General features: G+C 39.5%; 1 protein-coding gene across 1 annotated transcript in view; it reads left to right on the top strand.

Annotated features, from left to right (window-relative positions):
- The first annotated feature begins 887 nt into the window (after nt 1-887).
- heatr6 (HEAT repeat containing 6) overlaps nt 888-25,571 on the top strand; it is a 170,945-nt gene continuing 146,261 nt past the window's right edge. The window contains exons 1-2 of the mRNA XM_076277740.1: nt 888-1,184; nt 15,522-15,629. Of these exons, the coding sequence (XP_076133855.1) occupies nt 1,014-1,184; nt 15,522-15,629 (279 nt within the window). The 5' untranslated portion in view covers nt 888-1,013. The remainder of the gene's footprint in view (nt 1,185-15,521; nt 15,630-25,571) is intronic.

The raw sequence follows: 25,571 nt of genomic DNA, 5'->3' as shown, positions 1-25,571 counted from the left end.
GTTACAGGACAGTCATGGGTGTCACGGGACAGTGTCTGGGTGTCTCGGGACAGTATCTGGGTGTCACGGGACAGTGTCTGGGTGTTACAGGACAGTCATGGGTGTCACAGGACAGTGGCTAACTGTCCCGGGACAGTGTCTAACTGTCTCGGGACACTACTCAGGACAGTACTAACAGGACAGGACATTTTTTGCTGTTAATGCTACTGGATTTCATTTTTTTTCCGGCCAATGTCCGTTAATTACCGGACAACGGAAATCCTGACACACATCTTCACTGTCATCACTCACATACATCATACATACAGTACTCTGCTTGCAATAGTAAGTCCCTTCACCATACTTGCAGTACACTGCCCCCCCCCCCCCTCTCCCCTACATACACAGCACATTTTTTCATCAGGAAGCTTCTCCAACACACATATTGCACACTGCCCTCTCCCCACATACACAGCACACTATCCCATCTCCCCTGTCATCCCCCCAACACACACACCAAGACCCCTGGCAGTTGGGTTAGCCCCTTGAGCCGTGAATCTGCCCAAGGTTTCTTCCTTGGTAAGGGAGTTTTTCCTTGCCCCTGTTTCTCTTGGGTGCTCCTTGTTGGTGCAACAATCCCAATCCTCCCCCACCTTTCTTATGCAGCCCTTGCCACTTAATCCCCCCCCCCCCCCCCCAATAAATGCACAAATAGCCTGACACCAGACATAATTTCACTGCATTTCTTACTTCCAGTAACTATATGCATGTGACAATAAACTTCCTTGTATCCTTGTATATGAACACACCTCAGTCCAGTAGATGGCGGTAATGCAGAAAGATGGCAAGCTGCCAATAAATCCCACTGAAGAAGAAGAAGAAGAAGTAGGATTCTCGAATGGCGGCCATATTGCAATTTTCTGTATTGTCGCTGTCTTCACGCATCTAGTAACGTCAACCAGAGAATGTCCGTAAACGGGCTCTGCGTCAACCCACCTTTGGCGTAGAATAAGTTAAGTTTCATTTAGGTGAACATGGAGCACGGTTCACCTGCAGACATGCTGCTAAGATGCTATTATGATAAACTATGCTCACTGACGCCGTTGGACTGCCCAAGCTTTAAAACAGAGCTCAACCTCTTACTGGACGAACTTATTTCCGAAAACTACAGCAACAGTGTAACAAGAGACAACATACGTTCAGAGGTAATTAACGTTACGCCAACATTGGCAATGTTTTGCTAAATATATTTTTTGGAGGGCCATGACTTCGTTAAAGGAAGCCGCGGGTCACACATTTGACGGAAGAGTGAAAGATAATGCATTATGCTAGGGGTGTAAAAGTACACACATTCGTACCGAACCGTTGGGATAGGTAGGACGTTAGGATCAAACAGATGTGTACCGAATGTAGCCTACCAATGTTTTTTTGCATGCGGACCATATTTAATATTCTAGTTCCCCCACACACAAAGTAGCAGACAGACACCCACAATTTCTGGTTCCCAGAACATTCTGGGAACGTTCCCAGACATTAGCCCTTGCCGACGTTGGGGCGCCTGACATAAAATGCCTCGGTGAGATGTCTTATGGAGATCGGTCTAATCGGCAAGATATCGGGAAGATGGTGGCATTAGAATGATCGCCGACCGTGAGCCAACCCGAAATAATTTATGACCTATAGGTATATATATATATATGCATGCATCTCTGGAAACGCCACAACATGAAAGTCAACTTCCAAAGTTAAGTCAAAGGAAGCGTCTGAATGCTTTTAGCTGCTCTAGTAGGATCCCACCGTTATATTAGGTCATATTGATTTGTTTAGGCTAGCCTACATCAAAATTCTTACCCTTTCACCAATGAAGAGACCGAGTTCAAGGTCTGAAACTTTATTTCATGTAGGCCTATTTCCAAATGACATCAAAAGTCGTTTTTTCATTGGTATCATATTTCTCGGTACCTTGCTTACTTATCAGTACCAGCCACTATAACTAACTTAAAGCATCAATGTGAATATCACAATAACCTGTATAATATTTAAACAATAAATCAGAGTTAGGTTAGGCTCTTCAAGTGAATTGGCAATGACCACTGTTTGAATAGCAAAAGCAGTATCAAAACATTTATGTTAACACTCCACAAGGACTGTGAATCACACATTGAAAACAACAACAAAAATAAGAAATTCCCCCCCAAAAAGTCAGCCAGTTTAAAAGAAAAATCAGTCAGGTCATTAGTTTACTTTTACGATTCTTACGCCCCCCATTCCTGTCCCTGCTCAGCCGTAGTCAGTTTCTCACTGTCACTGTCTGAGTGGATTTCTTAACACATCACCTAAACAAAAGAAATAAAGCAGCAAGGGGGAAAATAAGACACTAGCACAAAAGTCTTTATCTTTAGGGCCCGAGCACCGAAGGGCGCAAGGCCCTATTGTTTTTGTAAGGATTATTATTATTATTATTATTCATTATTCTACTTTTTTGCTTTCCTGTTTTTGAAGTGGTTAACATTGCCAAAAATTTTTGAAATGTGGCACACACGTCAAGTGTCACGCATCGCAGTTATGTACAAGAGTTTGACTCCGGGCGTGGCCCAGGGTCTCGCTAGCGCCCCCTTAGGTGACTGATCTCGTGGTTGGCATATATTTTGAGGTGGTTAACATGAACGAAAAGTCTTGAAATTTGACACACACATCAGGTGTCACACAAAGCAGCTAGGTACAAAAGCTTGGCCCCGGGCATGGCCCAGGGACTCGCTAGCGCCCCCTTACGCCTCCTTAGGTGACTGATCCCGTGGTTGGCATATAATTTCAGCTACACACACCAAATTTGGTAGGTGTCTGTATCTCTCCAAGATGAACAACTTTCCTATGTACAATGCATTAGCCACGCCCAACAGGAAGTGAGATATTTGGGATTTTGTGCAGACTAATGTGATGAAATATGTGCTGAATTGTGATCCCAAAAGAGGTGCTTCCCATGGGTGAAAACGCATGAAATTTGGCGCACACATCAAGTGATACAGTGAATAGACAGGGATAAAAGCTTGGCACCGGGCGTTGGCCAGGAACTCCATAGCGCCCCCTTATGTCACTGTCACTTGTGGTTGGCATATAGTTTTATATACACACACCAAATTTGGTGGGTGTATGTAACTCCCAAAACCAAACAACTTTTGTATAAACATGTCATTAGCCACGCCCACAGGAAGTGAGGTAATTGAGATTTTGTGCATTGTGGACATGATCAATTTTAACGTACTCCTCCTACACGGTTGATCCGATTCATGTCAAAGTTGGTATACATGATGCCGAGATGTTCCTGATTATAAATTGTGAAGTTTTTTTTTGATATGTTGTAATTTGACGAAATGGCGAAATTATTAATTTTAATACCCTTCCACATAAACAAAAAATGTGTCATAATTCACCATGCATGGCTTGAAATGTTTTAAATTTCACAGGTCATTGAAGACCATGTTAATGATAATATTCACATGCCCATAATGCATGTTTGGCATAGCGCCACCAACTGGCAGCAGAAAGAATGACATTTACACTGATGTCACATGATCAATTTGAACATACTCCTCCTAGACGGTTTGTCAGATTCATTTGAAATTTGGCGAATATTATGCCAAGATGTCGCTGATGTTAAATTGTGAAGGGATTTTTGATAACTTATATATTTGATATGATTTTAATATCTCACCACATAAACAGGAAATGTGTCATAAATCACAGTGCATTGAATGAATGGTCTGAAACTTCTCAGGTTAATAGATATCATGATTATGATGATATCCAGACACCCAATGGGCCTGCCTGACATAGCGCCACCACCTGGCCAAGCAGGAAATGTGCCAGAAATGGACAATGCCTTAAGTGATTGATCTGAAACTTTATAAAATATCAGACATCATTATTGTGATGATATTCACATTCGTAATTCACAGGCCTAGCATAGCGCCACCATCTGGCCAAGCAGGAAATGTGCCAGAAATGCTCTATGCTTTGAATAAATGGTCTGACACTTCTCATGGTAATAGATATTATGATTATGATGATATCCAGACACCCAATGGGCCTGCCTGGCATAGCGCCACCACCTGGTCAAGCAGGAAATGTGCCAGAAATGGACAATGCCTTAAGCAAGGATTAAAGTTCTCCGTCGTAGGACGGATTTCCGTCAATTTGATTTTAGAAATGTCATATTTGAGATCGATGCAGATCCGATGAGAAAAAAAAATAGGAGGGGGGGGGGGCGGCTATCACCTTTTCTTTTCCTTTCCTTTTTTTAAGGCAACTACAAATATTAGGTCCGATGAATTAATGTGTGTGATGATAAATGTTTAAAGACCTAGCTGCTAATAGTGTTCTTGAGAACTTTCTGTGTCTCAATCAGTGACGGCTCAAGAAGATAGCCTAGCCTACCTCAGCCATGAGTTCCGCTTTGTTTATGTTGTAGCTACACGCTTGTCTCGTTGGCCTGGGGCGTTTGCTTTAAAAAAAAGAACACATATGGAGGACTAATAACGGTCTAAAAGTTGGATTATAGTGACACAATCGAGACAGCTGATGAGGTTGGCAAATCCGTTTAACTTTTTTGGATATGATATTGTGAGCTCTATGTGCGAATTCGGAGAAGAAGCGTAGGCCTAGGCTGTTCTTTCCGTGCATCAATGTAGACAATTTCTTACTATCGCGAACTCTTGTCAGGGGAGGTCATTCATTTTGGGTGTCACCTATGACTTGAACAGATAGCCTGCTATGCCACCCCATGTAGGCTACTATTATTGTTACAGTTTTTAATCAATGCAACTAACATTATGTGTAAAGCGACGCAATATAAACCGTATGCAATGTATTATCCCGTCTGTTATGACATGTACAACAATGTTTTTCACAATTTGCAACGGAAGGTTTTGACAGCGTGTTAACATAAAATAATAATAATATTGTCTTCATCGCGAACTGTTTAGTAAGGGGGTCAGTCGTGTTTGTGACGCACAGGCAGCCTTGTAGCCTATTTTGCTTTAGGCCTCACTTATAACGACAGTAGGTTGTGAGTGTATGTTGACAAAAAATAACCATGCAATCAAAATAGTCAACTTAAAACTTTGCTAAAAAATATTATTAATTTATAGCACAAAACCATAACCAGTATGCCTACCAGAACCTCGCATATTAGCGTAATTTGCGTCTATTTGGCAAGGCCACTAGCTGTCATGGATGCGTTGTTGCTAAAGGAAGGCAGGTGTCAAAAGCTAAAAAATAAATGGAGATGGGCAGCTGTTGGAAATGGGGGAGAACTAACAAGCCATGGTGTAAAGAAATGAAAGTGCCAGGGGCAGTGTTTGGCAAGTTACTTCAAAATCGTAATGTATTATGTATTACTTATTACTGTCATTTCAAAGTAATTTGTTACATTATAATATTACTGTCTTTGAATTGTAAGGCATTACACTACTATTGTATTACTTTTAAGTTACTTTTACCAAAATATCTAGAAATATGGATTTGGAATTCTAAATGCAGTTTATTATGCTCAATGCAGCTCATTCCTTCTAATGGAGGGCGATGGGGTATAACATGACTGAGCTAGGCTTAAGGCTAACAGTAGAATGCAATAGGCGCAGTGATGGCTCATGATGCAATACAAGGAACAATCATAGCCAGAATTTTGTTAAAAGCAGACAAAAGGTCGAAGTCTGGTCAATTGTGATAGAAATGCTGTAACTTTAGGCTTAGGCCTACTCATTAAAATCAACAGAGAGCCCACTACCTGTATATTGTAACCCAAAACTTGTCAAGATAGGCTACGCAGTGCCACTGCTGGCCATTTTGGTGCCCTAACTGGTGAAATACAGTATTAACCCAAGTATGTCATCATATGGTCAACTATAAAGATGTAGGCTAATCTGCCTGTTCCCAGGGATGGGTAGTATTTCTGAAACATGTAATATGTATTTCAAATACAAAATAGTATTTTGTCATTTGTATTTTATTTGGTTGAAGGAAATGGCTCTGTATTTTGTATCAAAATACTTTATTGGTGTGTATTTTTGTATTTTAGAAATACTGCAAAATACTATATGTGAAACACACTAAAAAAAGTAGATACTACACACAGGTGTAATGAATAATTGGTAATTAGGCAACAATGGTTTATTTTTATCGCAATCAGCTAATGTGAGAACAGCTAACAGCTTTTCAGTGACGGCTATTGTTGAAGCATCAGCTCTGGTCTGAAGCACTGGTGTGAAGTCGTACGCAAGTAAAGATGAGCAAGTTTACCTGTGCAAGTTCACATAAGGGCACCGACAAAGGCAACCATGTCCTATTGTCTCCATGCCAATCTTTAACAGAAAAAATGTCAGATATCTCAATGAACCACAATGACATCAATAGATGGTAAGGTGTTGAGTGTGTTTGAATTCCCTTCCTTGTAGCATCCATTTCTGCATTCTACAGTGGGGACAAGTTCACCTTGTTTAATTAAATAACAATTCTATTTCCTTATTAGCTGCATACTTGAGGTTGGAGATATTAAGGCATATCAAGTTTCTCACATACTGGAACTTCAAGATACATAGCCTTATGATTTTCTTATTCAGTTCTGCACTGGACTTGAATTACGACACGCTAACCATCGCAAAGTGTTCTGATGCTGGGAACAGGCAGGGATGGGCAAAAATACATCAGAATGTATTTCAAAATAAAATACCTAATACCCTCATTTTTAATGTATCAAAATAAACTACAAAATACAGTAACCATATTATGTATCAAAATAAAATACTGTATTTTTGTATTTAGAAAATACTCAAAATACTTTTTTCAAGGAAGTATGAAAGCACTGCAAAAAAAGCTTTTTAATATCCCCAAACATTTAGCCTATTAAAACTATATAGTAAAAAACAATACAATTTGGCCCGTCATACCAAATAGTATACCGTATGCAAGTTCATGTAGTGTGATCAGAAGAATAATTCAAGAATTTACATTTACATTTAGTCAACTAGCTGATGCTTATCCAAAACGACTGACATAGCTTACAATTAACCACATTATAATCAATAGGCCAAAATCATAATTGTGTATCTGTGCCGAATTTCGTAATTCAAGTCCAGTGCAGAACTGAATAAGAAAATCATAAGGCTATGTATCTTGAAGTTCCAGTATGTGAGAAACTTGATATACCTTAATATCTCCAACCTCAAGTATGCAGCTAATAAGGAAATAGAATTGTTATTTAATTAAACAAGGTGAACTTGTCCCCACTGTAGAATGCAGAAATGGATGCTACAAGGAAGGGAATTCAAACACACTCAACACCTTACCATCTATTGATGTCATTGTGGTTCATTGAGATATCTGACATTTTTTCTGTTAAAGATTGGCATGGAGACAATAGGACATGGTTGCCTTTGTCGGTGCCCTTATGTGAACTTGCACAGGTAAACTTGCTCATCTTTACTTGCGTACGACTTCACACCAGTGCTTCAGACCAGAGCTGATGCTTCAACAATAGCCGTCACTGAAAAGCTGTTAGTGTCTTTGAACACAGCTGTTCTCACATTAGCTGATTGCGATAAAAATAAACCATTGTTGCCTAATTACCAATTATTCATTACACCTGTGTGTAGTATCTACTTTTTTTAGTGTGTTTCACATATAGTATTTTGCAGTATTTCTAAAATACAAAAATACACACCAATAAAGTATTTTGATACAAAATACAGAGCCATTTCCTTCAACCAAATAAAATACAAATGACAAAATACTATTTTGTATTTGAATTACATATTACATGTTTCAGAAATACTACCCATCCCTGGGAACAGGCAGATTAGCCTACATCTTTATAGTTGACCATATGATGACATACTGATTAATACTGTATTTCACCAGTTAGGGCACCAAAATGGCCAGCAGTGGCACTGCGTAGCCTATCTTGACAAGTTTTGGGTTACAATATACAGGTAGTGGGCTCTCTGTTGATTTTAATGAGTAGGCCTAAGCCTAAAGTTACAGCATTTCTATCACAATTGACCAGACTTCGAGCTTTTGTCTGCTTTTAACAAAATTCTGGCTATGATTGTTCCTTGTATTGCATCGTGAGCCATCACTGCGCCTATTGCATTCTACTGTTGTTAGCCTTAAGCCTAACTTAGTCATTATGTTATACCACATCGCCCTCCATTAGAAGTGCAATGAGCTGCATTGAGCATAATAAACTGCATTTAGAATTCCAAATCCATATTTCTAGATATTTTGGTAAAAGTAACTTAAAAGTAATACAATAGTAGTGTAATGCCTTACAATTCAGAGACAGTAATATTATAATGTAACAAATTACTTTGACGATTTTGAAGTAACTTGCCCAACACTGCCTGTAGGTGGCATTAATTATATAGTAAGTGTACCCTGTAGCCTCGTTTTGGTTTAAACAATGGCCGTCGTGTGAATAAGGCGAATACTCCCTTTACTTTGCTGTTTGCATCTTTTTGTACATTAAAAACCAATAGGTCGCGACCGCAAAAGGGGTGCTATCTCTATAGGTATATATGAAGAATGTATGACTTATGGCCTGAAAAAAGTTCAGTCAAACGATTTTTTTTCACTTTAATCCCTGCTTAAGTGATTGATCTGAAGTTTACACAAATTTTGGATATCATTATTGTGATGATATTCACATGTCTAATTTCCATGTCTAACATAGCGCCACCATCTGGCCAACCAAAAAGTGTATCAGAAATGTTTTTTGCTTAAAATGAATGGTCTGAAATTTCTCAGGTTAATATATATTATGATTATGATGACACCCAATGGGCCTGCCTTGCATTGCGCCCCCACCTGGCCAAGCAAGTACATGTGGCAGAAAATAAAATACAAAAACAAATAGCACACGCATCAAATATGTACATTTCACAAATGAACCACGTCGGTGCTTTGTTGGATTCCGACATGTCACGGCTTGCGGCCCGCAGGTGCTCGGGCCCGCCATTGCCGCTTGCGGCTATCTTTGTTTGATTGTTTCTATAAAGACAATTCAGAGAAGTCAGGCATTTTACAAAAAAAAAAAACTTATTTGGTTACTATTGTAATGATGCTATTCATAAATAATGAGCTGTAATGTAACTCTTTCTGAAAAAGTGACTTTTAATAAAGTGATTTTTTGTCTATATCGCCCACCCCTAGCAGCAACTCATCTTAAAGCCGTGACCCTAAAACCGTGATACGAACCGAACCGTGGGTTTTGTGAACCGTGCCACCCCTATTCTTTACACTATGCTCACACCAGTTTGAAGAGATGAATAGCTGAGAGGATCTGGCCCTTCTCTGGACTCTGGAGGCAGCTAGACGCTTAACAGTGCCACCAATGCCAACTCATGTACTCTTACCATGGCTTGTAGCAAAAGAAAATGCTGAAGAATGCAAAAAAAATGCCCTCTGCAGCAGTGGCGGCTGGTGGTATTTTTTTCTAGTGAAGCAGTTATGAAATTATGACCCCCCCCCCCCCCCTCAAGGAAACGAACATTGTGCCTAACACACCTGGCAAAGTTGGTGAGGTTGAATGTATGAGACACATGATGACATTGAACTGTCTGCAATGGCATAAACAAAAGCTATGTTTGATCAGTCAGAGAGCTCAGAGTAATTTGTTGAGAAATCAAGACCTGTTTACCACCATCTCGAAGTACAGGCCACAAATGGGGTGTAGTGGGCCTAAGACTGGACAAGACAGTAAACAAGGTTTATGTATTATTATTATTATTATAAGTTTGCATATTTTTGTTAGAAATATTGCTTGCAGAGACTAGGCTATCTATGGTCATGCCCCCAAAAAAGAGCATCTCCACTTTAGCACTTATTAGTGACTAGGTACGTTTTTGCAGTGTATTAATGCCAAGTTGTTGATGTCCACAACATCTTGAAACAACAACCTTCCAATATTCTAAGCTACTAATTATGCCCCATAAGCAATGTCAAATTCAGTAGCCTATTAAGAGACACATTCTTGCCTCTGGGATATATTAAGAAATTATACCATGACTGTTGCTCTGGCATATGTTTGACCAACCAGTTTGTTTCTGTCACTGCCTTCCTTCTCTACAAAAGTAAAGATCCACTTGGCATTTGCCTCTGATACATTGAAGAATCCTAGATTTTTTTCTAAATCAAATCAGTGTCTATTTCGTTTTTAAATGGTAGTTGAAATTTAGCTTCAAGCAGATTGTTCTGAATTGTCTTTGACAAAGTTGAGGTTTTAAAATGGGAAGCCAAGACGTTAGGCCTATAACACATCCATAACATAGGCTAATGTTATCATAACACATCAATGAACTTACAGGATGGCTACGTTGAGAAGCTGCACTTTCTAATGCATAGCCTACTGTAGCCTACAGTTTATCAAGTTTATCCTTACCGTAGCCAAAGTAGCACCCACGAACTGTGTTAATTTCACAGGAAGTCTCTTGGTCTCCCCTCTGCATTCACTCATAGGTCCTCATTTCAAAAAACTGTAAAGAATCCTGTACGTTGCGGTCAACGATGTTCATCGCCTGAAACTTCCGTCGAAACCATCTTGCTAGGACTTAGCTTCTAGCTTCTAGCGAGTCACTAACGTTAGCTGACTGGTGGGGGAGACCCCTAGCTGATGTTAGAAAACACAGAGCTACACACAATAATCCTAAATAAAACGTTCTCTCCTACACAGAAAAAAATCCGATGTACCTTACAAAATTAATGTAAAACAAACTATGCGAATGAATTACACAATTCATAATGAAACTCTAGTAAGGTCACTGAAGGCACCTGAAAAGTGATGGCAAGCTAATGGAGACAGTGATTGGCCAGAGTGTTGCGTCAATCATATTCAACGGCAGGAAGTGTGAAATTCTGCCCAATCGGTCACTGCTTCACGGGTGGGACTTATCTGCCATAAGGATCAATTGAAACTGAAAAAATCCACGAGCCGCCTGGGGTTTCACTCGATTTACATTGAAGTCAATGGGGAAAGATATCTATGGTAGTGAAGCAAAACGAAAAGTTGGTGAAGCAGTCTGATTCACTGTAATTCTCTGTTTCACCGCGGGTGCGATGGCGCTGTTGTCACTCACAGAACTGATTTCAGGAAAACAGCTTGTGTTAGTAACTGTATTTCTGTTTCAAAGGAGTAAAATTGTGATAATTGTAAGATTTTTTTTGTGTTTTGTTTTTTTACTTTTTTTTGGTGAAGCACTGCTTCACCTGTAGTCTTATAGAAGCCTCCTCTGCTCTGCAGATTTTAGCACTTATATGATACAGCACAGGTGTGGTTGATAAGAACACTGGTAAGTGGTGCAGTCTGTATACCCAAATACAGGGTTCCCACTCAAAGTGAAATGTAAAATTCCATGACTTTTCTCAGACTTTCCCTGACAAAAAAAGAACATCCATGACCTACTATATAATGAAGGGTACAACATACCGACCCAAAGTTTCAGAACAGTCACGTAACGTTCAAGAATCTTTTACTTTTTTAGTGTGGGAGATGAATAAATGGGCATTGAATAAACAAAGTTGGACTTACCCAAACTCAAGCAAGCAAAAAAGCTAATAATCAGATATACACCAATTCTGAGTGGAAATATATTTGTATTAATATTTTAAACTGCTACAACAAAATTCCCTGATATTTCATGACTTTGCCCCAAAATGATCAAATTCCCTGACTTTCCATGTCTGGAATAGACTTTCCAAAATTCCATGATATTCCAGAAATTCCATAACCTGCAGGAACCCTGCAAATATTGTTGAGTCGGAGTCTGTTATTGTATGAAGGAAAAGACCGCCGGTCCCAGCTACTACCACGACAGGACAACAATATTCCCTGTATAAGAAGACGTATGAAGATATTCAAATGGCCACCAATGAATGAATAATGGAACATGAAAGGGAATCCTCAGCTAAGGTCTATGGTTAAAAAATCATTTCTAGTAAATAATTTGATATATTTGGCATCTTTTTCATTTTCAATTTATTAAATTATTATTTTTAAAATATGTGAAGTAAAATATTGCCATTCAGTTCCATTCAAGTATCAAGAGTTAATGCTTTGTAAAAGGAGCAAAATGCTATGTTGTGAATGGGTCCATATACTTAGCTATTTCCACATAGATTTTTATGGTCGTACTAGCTACCCACATTTCATTGCATGAAAAAGACACAAAAATATGAACATGCCTTGTTTTATCCTTATTATTGTCATGGCCTTTTGTTTTGGAGACACATTTTGGGACAACATTAGCAAAGATTCAAGATTCAAGAATTTATATGTCACATGCATAATTTGTCGAACAAAAAGCAGTGAAATGGGGATTGAGACTGCAACTCCCAGCTGTGCAAAGTTTAATAATAATAGAAAAGTAAGAAGATAGAAAACAGAATGGGGGTGGGGATTAAATAAAATAATATTTAAAACGTTTATGAAGAGGGGGGAAATTCTGCATTCATTGTCCGTATGGCTTGGGGGAAAAAACTTCTTAGTCTCCAATGTTTCCTCTAGGATTTTTTTAAGCAGTGCGGGCAGGCCTGTCCGAACCCCCACCCCCCCCCGGCCCACGGAACTGACAACTGCCACTTCGCTGCCACTTATATGTATTCACCTCTATTCACACACAATGAGGCATTATTTTCAGTTGTGATTGAGCTGTATATTTGGAGAATCTGCAACAGGTCTGCATAATAAATTTTGAAAGGCAACTGCGACGTCTGCCCCATTTCTGATACCGTGGGGGAAGAAAATGAAACCGTGGGGGGCCGCCACTACCAAGTCAACATAGAGGAAACACTGGTCTCTCTGTTCTGGCCTTTTGAGATCGAAGCCGCTTTCCAGCCGCTTTCCAGAGAGTTGCTATTTCCGTACCAGGTTGTGATATTTCCAGAAATAACAGACTCTATTGTTGCTGAGTAGAATGTTTTCTGCAGGTCTTTGGATATTCTGAATTTGTTCAGCTTTCTTATGATGGTACAAACGCTGTCTTGCTTTTTTCACTTGGTTGGAGATGTGTGATTATAAAGGATTATTATCTAGAGCAGCGGTTCCCAAACTTTTTTCCCCGCGGACCACCTTCTACATCCTGACTCGGCTCGCGTACCCCCACCATCCAACACATAAAAAAGTAACTCATTCTATTGACGCATTCCAGGCATCGTTGTTTAATTAGCCGCCCTACATGATAACATAATCAAAATGTGCAACTGGTCTATGAGCTCTCACGTTAAAAAAACAGTATGGAGAACCACATTAGAATGGTTAGGTAGCATCTCACTGCAGACCACGCACTGTGGCTTTGGGCAGTCTGTCTCCCAATCCACGTGAAGCCTAGGGCTATATGCCTACTTTCGTTTTCTTCACCTTCATTAGTCTGCCCCCCATCCCATTCCATCGTTCCCTGTGTCCTGCTCTGTTTCTCTCGCTTCTCCTCTTCGATCGCTTTAATTAGGCCTTTTGGACAGTGTCCCTGTTTTTAGCCAGTTTTCCATGTTTACGCAGACTTCTACCTAGCCTATACTTCAACGAAACTAACGCGCCAGATATTCTGGCTGCCCGCAGGAAATCACATGTAGCCTATTGTGTGTAGCTTATTTTTTAATGAAAACATACCCTATTATAGAGTTTACAAATGATTTCCTTTAATTTCACGTTTCCATATAACCCGATTCGAAATTATGTATTATTTATGAATTAATTAGATTATTCATTAATTAATTAATCATTTTTAACTCCTTTCCGCCATTGCCCTTTTCATCTCGCGTACCCCCTAGTGGCAGCTCGCGTACCACCGGGGGTACGCGTACCACAGTTTGGGAATCCCTGATCTAGAGAAAATACTGATTGATGGCAGGTGTGTCACAATAAAAGAGTTTTGAGACCCTCAGTATCACTTTTTTTGCATGTTTTTTCTGAAACTAGGGACTTCTATAAAACCAATGAGACTGTGGTACAAACGTTTAATGATTGAATCGTACTGAGAACATGTTTGTCTTCTATTCTACAAAGTTTGGTCAGGCTAGAAATAATACTTTTTAAGATATGAATGTCCAGATAAGGCCTTTTAAAGAAAAGTGTAAACAATCAAGGGCAAAAAGACTATGAAAACAATAGAATTGAACAAAAGTATTTTACAGGTTTTAGTTATGGAACCAGGCTTGGAAATTCACCATTTTAGGGGCAAGGCCACTTGGCCTTTAGTTAGGCATATTTGGTGGGGGGCACAAAGGCCACATGTCAGGGCACCAAGGCCAAAGTTAACAGTAGTAGGCTATACAAATGATTGTTGCATTTAGCCTATTCACAGCAGTAGAACTGCATTACTGTATAAAACATTACAAAAACATGAAACATGACATATTACATAGAACTGTAAATCATCTGATCATCTAATATTTACAGATATCTAGTCTATATTTAACATTTATTTTATATTTGGCCTGTTATGAAATCACGTAGAAAAATGTAACTTAAAGCCCAAATTTGGAGACATGCCTGTCGAAATTTGCTGCAAATTCAAAAACAGATTACTCTGAAACGGGGACAGGGGACTGCTTTAAACCTTTGTGTTCGGTAAGGTCTGCTGTTTATTTTAATATATGGTTTGCCATGTGTTGAACGAAGGGTTTGTGAAGTATTCCACCACTAAGAAAAAGCTCTTTCGTGTGATGTGATACTTGTGATGTCTGTATGATGAGTAGGCTACTTCGCGAGTAGTTCAACTGAGAAGAATGGGTGAATTTGGATGCACTTTCTTTCTTGCCGTGCGCTGTCACTTTCTCCACTGCGTAAAAGACTAAATTAATTTGCGCTGTGAATGTTACGATTATTTTGGCAGGTCAGGCTAATAAAATATGCTATTAGTCGGACGCAAACCAGAATATTGAAAGAAGGGGGCACCAAGGCCACAGTGGCCTGTAAACCTCTGATTTTCAAAGGGGCATCACGGCCAACTCAAGGGGCAACGACGGCCATGGCGGAAATTCCTACCCTGTATGGAACCTAAAAATTGTGTAGACAAACTTTGAGGAAAATCGGAGTCGGTGCTGCAACCATTTTCCTGGATTTTGTCTGATTTGACCCGGAATGACTCCAATGCAAAAACCTGCAAAAAAATGGCTAGAGTTATAAGGATTCAACTTCTTTGACTATTGCCCTTTATTTGCTATTACTGTTTGCTTTTGTTTATGAAAAGCACATTGAATGACTTCTGTGTATGAAATGCTCTATATAAATAAATTTGACTTGACTTGACATATTTTGTCTAATCTCCACCAAATTTTGGCACAGATGACCTTCAGAGCAAGCCCCACAAGATGTGTTGGATATGGGGCTGCTTGGTCCCCTCATTGCTGCTTGCAGTTATATTTTTAGATACATTTTCAATTTTTCTTGTGTCTTTGGTGCACTAGTGTTTCCATCAGAAAATAAAAAAAAATTGTGTGAAATAAGGAAATGCCTGTAAGCACTAATGACTTCTGTTTTATTTGTTTTATTATAGGATGTTTGCAGACTGCTGTTGAAAGCAAGTCAGTTGGTCCCATTCAGCCAAGAGCACCTTGTTCTTAAACTTTGCCAACTAGTCAGTCAACTATTTAACCAACTGCAGGTAGACCATTTGCACTTCATCAGCACTGGAAACATGTATTGCCTAATTGTTATATGTAATGTTGGTAACACTTTATTTTATTGTGTCGCTGTTACAGTGTACCTACCTAATTAGGTACAGTGGTACAACCTGTGTAACAACATGTACTATCAGGTACTATCATTGTACTTTTACTATCAAGGTATTTGTGGGTACCTACATATAGTTGTTACATTGTAATACTGAGTGCTTTTACAAAACGTTACCAATTTGCCTACATTTTCATCAGAGGCAAAGAGCTGACCTGAGACCTGCTGGATGGGGTAAATCTGGTCATGATAGATTTAATATACAAACCATTCTTAGCTCCAGTCAAGGCCTCATTGTCTTCAGTGTACATGTAACAGCTGTGCTGCTACAACCTTGTCACACTTTGATACAGTGGAATAAACCTATTAAGTGTACCAGTTAATTACTTACATGTACATATGACATGTATTTTGTGTCTTCAATGTCTTGGAACAGGTCTACTAATTCACATACTGTGTGGTGTAACAGCAGACACGTTTCAACACATCAATTACAGGATGCATGACATCATTGACAGGATGTATATAATATGTACATGTGAGTACTTAACTGGTACACTTTATTTTAATCGGTTTATTCCACTGTATCAAAAGAGTAATAAATGTGTACCAACACAGTTGATACATGTACTACAGTATGTAGGGTAATGGCAGACATGTTCCAAGACACCAATGACACAACATACATGTAATATGTAATTGTAAGTACTTAAAGGAACCGTATGTAGGATTTTGGCCAAAACTGGTACTACAATCACTTTCAAAATACTGTAGAGCGGTGTACACCGCAGATGTGGTAACTAAAGCAGAGCTGGCAACCCAGATGCCGAAACACTACTGACTTTGTGATTACTAGATAGGTGGAAGGTGGCGGATCAGGCTAAAACACAAATATGTAAACATCAACATCAGTTGAGGGCTGCAACTTCACTTTTTTAAATGACGATATCCTGGTCGGACTACTGTTGTCAGTGATATAAGTATTTGAAATTAGCATGATTTCCTAATGTCTAGTGACAAATCAGGGCCATTTTATGATTAATTGAATTACATTTCTTACATTCTTACGTTCCTTTAACTGGTACACTTCATTTTAATGGGTTTATGCCACTGAATCAAAGAGCAATAAGTGTGTACCAACACAGTTGATATATGTACTATGTAGTGAATTAGTAGACCTGTTCCAAGACATCGAAGACATAACATACATGTCATATGTACATGTAAGTAATTAACTGGTACACTTAATAGGTTTATTCCACTGTATCAAAGAGTAACAAGGTTGTAGCAGCACAGCTGTTACATGTACACTGAAGACAATGAGGCCTTGACTGGAGCTAAGAATGGTTTGTATATTAAATCTATCATGACCAGATTTACCCCATCCAGCAGGTCTCAGGTCAGCTCTTTGCCTCTGATGAAAATTTAGGCAAATTGGCAAAGTTTTGTAAAAGCACTCAGTATTACAATGTACAGTGGGCATCGCTTTCAAATGACCACTTCATTCGCGCATTACGCGGCGTGAAGCTGCGTGAAGCTTTAGTACCACTTTCAGCCACTGTGCGTCGCTCTAACACTGTACATCGCTCTGCCTGCCGTCCCTTCTGAAGCAGGATCTACCATTAAACATAATTTTTGCCGAGAGTAATCCCAGCCTACGAATTCAATAACAAAATAAATCATGCATAATTAAACATTACCTCGATTTAGGCTACTTGGGTATGGCTTAAGGCTTGACTACACGGTGGTAACGAAAATCGAAATTTGCTGTCTACATTATTGTCAGTGTTGGGGTTAAAGCAACTACGCAAATCAAAACAGTGGTGTGATAATTAAGCCAGTAGAGAAATAACTGTTCAGAATTAATCTGTAGCCTTGGGTAGGCTTCTGCAAAAAACAATGTTGTTGCCGATTTAATACTATCTGGCGACGTTTTTAACAGGCTACGCAATAGAGGCTTAGACAACTATGTCCCACGTTTTGGTTTCGTAAATTAATTTGCCCTACTTCTTGACTGCAATGTAGTCAATTGACTGCTTGACATGTCATTTTTATTTTTCTGTACAATAAACAAATACATCTGCTTTATGCCGCAGAATTACATTCATATTTGGCTGACTGCAGACGCGGCACTTCCCTCCCCATATTCCAGGAGATAGTAGCCTATACAAAAAGCACTTCATACTATCATAAAAAAATAGTTAAAACGAATAGCTATTTGCAATTTGACAAAACACTGGTCCTCATTTTGCGAATGCGAGGACGATATGAGCCTGTTGCATTTAGTTAGATGTCCGAGTCACGCATAATGTTTGAAAACCACTGGCTCGTAATCACAATAATTTAACATACGACAGTTGGATAGCCTACTTCATCATGTCCCCATGCCTACATTTTTGTGAGTAGCATAGAGATTGTTAAAAACAATAAAGTATGGCTCTCCGTTTGGGACATCGAAAACTTATATTTTTAATAGACTACCGTCGAAGATGCTGACTTGCAAAAGCCTCGGGATAACACGTTATCTCCACTATCATCAGTCATGCCCCTTGATCAAAGTGGGGAATGAAATAAAAGTTTGAGAACCACTGGCTTAACAAGTTACCTGCAGTCCAGAACACAGAATCTGTTGCAATATTCTGATGATCGGCGATGATATCGGCAAATGTTTGTTTTCCAAAGTAAGAATTTCACTTCATGCACCTTCGACAATACCTGGCCTACCTGGTATCATTACAAACATTATTCTGTGTCCTAAAACTGGCATATTTTATGGCATTGTGTCATGTAAGTTCGTTGCAAAATCTAGAGAAATGTGTGAGGTGGTCAGCGGGGGACAATTGAGACACACATTGGATTGTGTTAATACTTGAACATTCCACACTATCCACAGCTGTGGTAGGCCTATCAGGGGCAGGAGGATTACTGTCAGCGCAGGCTTTATATAAAATTCTTCAACAGAAGGCCTCGAATGTTGTCTTGTTTGTGGAACGCTTTGCTTCGCTTCTGTAATCTCGGCTTCATTGAAAATGAGGGCTTCCCTCAATGACCCTCCGAGAATAAATAAAGGTTGAATGAATGAATGAATGCAGGCTTGCCCAAAATAAAGGCATGTGGTTTGCGCAGCCTACAGTAAATAACAGACCCGCCAGAATGTGCGTTATGATGCTTTTTTACGAGCAAGATGTTTTTTGTACCCTACGCACACTGCATGTTCTTAAATAACAATGATCATCAGTAATATTCGACCATTAATTTGGGTAAATGGGCAAGCGTGACCACCTTGATTGGCTGATTGGCTGATGATTGTAACGCGGGCATGATTCCAAACACCTCCCTTACGATGATGAGTGACAGGTGACAGGTCTCACAATGCATGCGCTACACAAGGACGGAAGATGATGAATAACTGGGGCCGTAGACTATTCACAAAGGCTTTTATCTTACTACTAGGAGTAGGCTACTCCTAAATCGCACTTAAAGATTTTAGCTTGGAGTTTTCTCTTAAAAGTTATTCACAAAGCCTTTCAGACAACTCCTAAACTAGGAGTGAGTCTTCGTGGCTATGGATGACGTCATTACTCATGCACGAGCTTGACTGAAGTGACCACCTTGATTGGCTGACGATTGTAACGCGGGAATTCCAAACACCTCTCTTCCGATGATGACTGTGAAAGTAATTGTAGGTGACTAATTACTTAATATTAATCTTAGACTGGCGAACTTCAGGAAAACTCAGGAATCAGGTTTATTCTGTTACAAGCTGAGAGGGTACAAAAAAGGTCTATGGTCTATGTAGGCCTATCCCAGGCCTGAAAGGCCTAGGTTGGCCTGTAGCCAACTCCTCTCTTCCGCTCTACATCCTTAGTCTGACAATCCAAAATCTGATCTGACAAACATTGCAGTTTAGTTACTTTTAAATGTTTTAAACAAAGAACAAAATGGCGCCAAGAACAAGCCCACTTGATTGGTACTCCAGTTGGCATCAGACACACCTACTCACACCCACTTCACACCTATATGAATAGCATGAGGAGAGATATCTTATATATCAGAAATATCACTTATAGAATGTTCCAAACAATCCTTGTAATGAGACTATCAAAATGATACCAGACATGAATACATTTACATTTCATGATACATGGATACATTATATCAAGGTAGCATCCTTTGTCTTGTGTAAGTGATAGGCCTTAAACCAGCACATTAGCATTCCATTGGGGGAGGGGATGGGGTCTTTGTTTAAAACCATGAAGGGTTACATGGCTAACTAAAAGTAGTCTTGAAGTTAAATTATTATCCATTAATTTTATTGCTATCAATTGACAGGTGACAGGTCGGAGAATGCGTGCGCTACACAAGTAGTGCGAAGGACGGAAGATGATTAATAACTGAATAAAAAGGCCTAGCCTAAATGAATAAAGAGCAAGGCAAAACAAATAGCCTAGTAGCCTAATGAAACATAGGCCTATGGATTGATGCAGTAGCCTACCTTTGCAACATTATTAAATGAATCTGTCACCATATCCCTAGGCTACGTTTGCAAAGAGGAGAACATTTTAATTTGATTCACAATGAAATGTTACATTTCATTTACATGTTAACAATGAGTTGTTTTGGTTGTTGTTGGTGGCGTTATTGCATCCCTTTTATGAATGCAAAATTGTTCCCTCGCGATTGGAAGCTCCTGTTGCGCATAGGCTACGCATTTCAAAACATTGCAACGTAAAATGCCACAAAAAAGCTGTTTATGAATAGGTCTTAGTGAGTTAGGAGTCCTCTCGACTTAAGCTGTCCCAGACTTAGGTGCTACTTTTAGGTCTAAAATGCTTCGTGAATTACTTTTTGTGAAAAAATTAGGAGTCCTAAAGTTAGGAGTGACACGCCCATTATTTTTAGGAGTTGCTCCCAAATTCGCCAGTTAGGAGCTACTTTTAGCCTTAAAATTCTTTGTGAATACGGCCCCTGAATAAAAAGGCCTAACCTAAATGAATCAAGGCAAAACAAATAGCCTAGTAGCCTAATGAAACATACGGATTGATTTAGTATCTTTGTAACATTATTAAATTATTCTGTTACTATGCCTACGTTTGCAAAAGAGAACATTTTAATTTGATACACAATAATGTTACATTTAATTTACATGTTGACAATGATTAGCCTAGTTTTGGTTGTTGTTGGCGGCGTTATTGCATGTTAGTTATGCCTACAATGCAAAATGGCTTCCTCGCGATTGGAAGCTCCTGTAGCTGCATAGGATTTCAAAACACGGCAAAATTCCGCAGGTTTGTGATATAGGTCTGTGAGTAAGGAGTCCTCTTGACTTCTTTTAAGCTGTCAGAGGTGGGAAGGTGTGATTTTTTTTGGGGGCAGGGCCGGATTAACTGGGCACAAATGTCTGATGGCCCCCCTTCCCCCCAGCCAACGTGAATCGGGTGGTTAGTTAATAGGCCTATCGTGAAGATTTTTCCTGCCCTCTAAGGCACGAGCGCATCTGTGAGGCCAAGCCTCACCAAGTAGCTCGTTTGTTTGCAACTAACATTCCATTTAATTAAACTGCTTTATAGGCTATGCCGAAATAGTTTTCAACATTTTGAATATTAGTGTCGGGTGAATTGAAATGTTCTCAAAGTAGCCTTATGGCTGAAAGCTGCTTGGGATCCCCCGTCAAGCAATATAACCATACAAACACGCTTCCTGCACTCATTGTTTCAAAAGGAGTAATTTTGGCTTTGTCAGAACTGAAGAGCTGTGGACGGCACGGCACGGCACGGTATGCCCAATCACTGGCGCCTTAATGCATGGGCTTACCTGGGCTTCAGCCCAGGGGCCTCGACCAATGAGGGGCCTCCTAATAATAATAATGATAATCAATAATAATAAACGGCGTGTCCGTATTCGCGGCGTCATTAGCCTACTCTGGAGCTAGCCTAAATAATTGAGCACATCGTACTGCTCTACAATTACATCCATGCAGAGGCCCCCTTTGTCTTCTCCAATTCTAGAGTGTAACAAAATGTAACAAAACGTAATAAATCCTAACGGGTGTAGAGGAGCTAGAGGAGAGGCTGAAGCTGACTGACAAACTTATCATACAAACTCTGGAGATAACGTGGGTAGGATTGAAGCAACGATAAACGAATGATGTGGATTCCTGTAACTGTCCATGAAAACAGAAGGCATAGCAGGTAAATATTGTAGAAAATAGCCTGGAAATGAAACGGCTTTAAAAACATGTATTTCACTTGTCTCATTGGAGTGAACGCATAACATGGGCTGTGGCGCAAATAAATGAATTAGTGATCTGCATCTCCGTTCACCAACAGCCAAGTTTGTGCTAACCCATTCACACATATAATAGTCTATATTTTTTTTCTCCATTGTTAACGTGAGATATGTCTCCATGTAGTGTAGTGATAATGCATAAGGTAGCCATGTTCACGTCACATGAGCCAGCTTGTTCTTTAGGCTAAAATTATTTCTGTCCCTCCCAAACTGCGTTAAACTGGTGTGTTAAGTAGACAGAATTTCAAAAAATCTCCTGGGGAACCCCCCCGACATGACAAACACATGCACTTTTGAAAAGCTTTTAAACGTCCATATGTGTACCCATCTTGTTGTAAAAGTTCAACGCTTGTTTTCGTGCAGTAGGCTAGCCTTTTTGATAAGCGATGACATGGGTAGGCGGACGTGATTCGAGGGCTTTCTATTCCTGTTTATGTAAAGGTTTTACATAGGCTGAATAAGGATAGGCTACACTGCATGTTATTAACCAAAAGCGCACGCTATGTGTCGGGTCAGATCGCGGGCCGGGGATCATTTAATTATAATTAATATTTGCGGGGGGGGGGGGGGGGGGGTGCCCTTAAAAAACATATAGCCCAGGGGCCTCAGGTGGTATTAAGGCGCCCCTGTGCCCAATGAAAATAAATTAACGCAACGCAACACAACACAGACCCCGCTTCTCTCGCGTCAGTCACTGACATGAACGAAACACAGAACCCGCTTCTCTCACGGCAGTCACTGACAGTAACCTAGAATAAATGCATGGGGAAAAACACTTCCCCATGACAAAGACATCGTAAAACACTGAAAGTTAATATTTTGTCACTAGCAAGTAGCCTATGCATAATTCTGCTTCAGTTGAACAAATACATTTGCTTATTTCACAGAAAAATATAAATAGCCAGTTAGGGTCTACAGTGCAGAGTTGGTAAGTTATGGTAGGCCAACTTGCAGTGAACATACAAACAGGGGAAATTATTTCTCTTGCAGCTGAGTAGCCTCAGGTGCGCACGTAGACATAAGGCCGAACATGCAAGCGTCAATCGTGCGCTCACGACAATCACGCCGTTAAACTTAAATAGGTTAACATCACTCTAAGTTTGCCTTCAAGCAAGGAAAACGATGATTTGAAGCCATCTGTTTCGTTGGAAGGGCAAGGGGTAGCAACAGGGCAACACAGAGACAGGCCCGATGGCAGGGCTGTTATGAGAGTATTCAAATATGGGATATTCTACGGGAAAACATTAAAACGGCAAGACAGCGGGGGAAAGTTAAAATACGTGATAAACATGGAAAAAGTTGGCATGCATTGTTTCGGTCCCCGTGCACAGGGATTATTTGTCATATTATTAATCACATATGATTATTTGTGAAATTGTGCAAACAGGCGCATGTCTTTTTTAACAATTCTGTCGGAGGGTCATTGAAAAATTTCTAGCAGGCAAGAGAGGGTCATGCAACTTCCAACTGAAGCACTCAAAATTCCTCCGGTGGCCCCTTCAATAAATAACGAACAGTCCCTAGATTGCTGCTGGGCTATATGTCTTGGTTCTGTTAACAACTCATTGTCAAACGCATAGCCTATCTCGCGGTTGCATCCATTACAAACAAACATGCAATGTGAACGTCTGGGATTGGGGAGAGCACTAAATGCTCTACTGAATAAGCACGAAGTCAAACCTTAAAATGAAAAACACTCTTTAATAATCCAAAAAAATAAACCGCTAATGAAGTAAACTTGTGACCATCAAAAATCGTTTATCGCTTGTAACTCCGTGATACCAGGACGTAACAGGAAGGCATTTGGCTGAGCAACGGAGGTTAATATGCTCCATGTTTTGTCCAAATGATGTCTGTCTATCATCGTTGCACTCGGAGAAAACCAGAATGTTTAATTTGTCCTGCGTCTCTACGGCTGCAAACGGGATTCACTCGCAGTTAACCAAATATTTCTTTATTAGGGCAGGGCAGGCATATTTCTGGCTATTAAATTATTTCTAAACCAGTCTACTAAAGTCTGTAGTGAAGTCTGTGTAGGGTTTTCCAGGCTCCATTTCTTTTTACGAGACCCTGCTCACTTAAGCCATCTACGGGTTGTTTGGGTTGTTGCAGTGTCTCACTGGAAAAATACAAATTAAAGTTGCGTGATACCGCGTGATCCCACACGCGGACCGTGAGTGAAGCTGGCCAAGTCGAAGCACTGCCCACTGTAACAACTATATGTAGGTACCCACAAATACATAATGCAAGTACAATGATAGTACCTGATAGTACATGTTGTTACACAGGTTGTACCACTGTACCTAATTAGGTAGGTACACTGTAACAGCGACACATTAAAATAAAATGTTACCGTAATGTTCATATCATTTAGGCTTAAAGTGGAAGTGTAATTCTGTTCATGTGGCATGCTACTGATATGGGCTTGTATTCACAAAGCATTTTTTTTACCGCTAAGACTACTTTTAAATCTCACTTCAAGTTCTTTACTACTAGTTTTCTCTTAAAACCTATTCACAAAGCTGCTGAGACCAACATTTAGTAAAGAAAAATGACAACTCCTAAGATAACAGCTCCATTCCTATGCTTGATGTCATTTCTCATGCACAAGCTTGCTTACAGTGACCACAGTGTTTGGCTGATGATGAGTGACAGGTCTTTGCTGGTGAGAATGCATGCACTACACGGGTACCGCAAAGGACAGGAGATAAATAAATAAACTAGAAAAGCATTTCCTGAAGGAAATACAGTGCATGAAAATGCAAAAAATATGATGTAAAATATCATACAGAGTAAAAACAAACTATATTGGTTGATAGGTAGATGAGGTTTAATATAGTTGGAATGACTGAACCGTTAAATAGGTGGATAGTTTATATAGGTAAATGATTTACTTGGTAGATAAGGTTTAATATAGTTGGAATGATTGAATGGTTAAATAGGTGGACAATTTAAATGGTTAAATTATTTAGGTAGATAGTTGACGATAACTGACAGTTGGAATGGCTCTAATGTTTGCTAGTAGTTATGCTAACTATGTTATCAAAGATAATAATGTTAACCAAGTTACTTAACTTAGCTAATGTTTTCATTTTTAGTAGTTATGCTAACTAGCATGTTAGCAATGCTAACATGTTAACTATGTTAACCATGTTACTTAGCTAACCTAGCTAATCATTTTTAGGAGTTATGCTAACTATGCTAACTAGCATGTTAGCATGCTAACTATGCTAACCATGTGACTTAGCTAACCTAGCTAATTATTTTTAGTAGTCATGCTAACTATGTTAACTAGTAAGTTAACATGCTAGAATGCTAACTATGCAAACCATATTGCTTAGCTAACTTAGCTAATCATGTTTAGCAGTTATGCTAACTATGCTAACTAACATGTTAGCATGCTAACCATGTTACTTAGCTAACTTAGCTAATCATTTTTAGCAGTTTTGCTAAAAATGCTAACTAGCATGCTAACATGCTAGCATGCTAACTATGTTAACCATGTTACTTAGCTAATAATTTTTAGCAGTTTTGTTAAACATGCTAACAATGCTAGCAATGTTAACTATGCTAACCATGCTAACTA

The sequence above is a fragment of the Alosa pseudoharengus genome, unplaced genomic scaffold (assembly GCF_046254945.1).
Source record: "Alosa pseudoharengus isolate Yale_2024_CS ecotype anadromous, Long Island Sound unplaced genomic scaffold, YU_APseudo_1.1 YU_APseudo_1.1_scf_11, whole genome shotgun sequence".
In the NCBI taxonomy this organism is placed as follows: domain Eukaryota; kingdom Metazoa; phylum Chordata; class Actinopteri; order Clupeiformes; family Clupeidae; genus Alosa; species Alosa pseudoharengus.
This window is presented reverse-complemented; position numbering and strand designations above follow the sequence as displayed.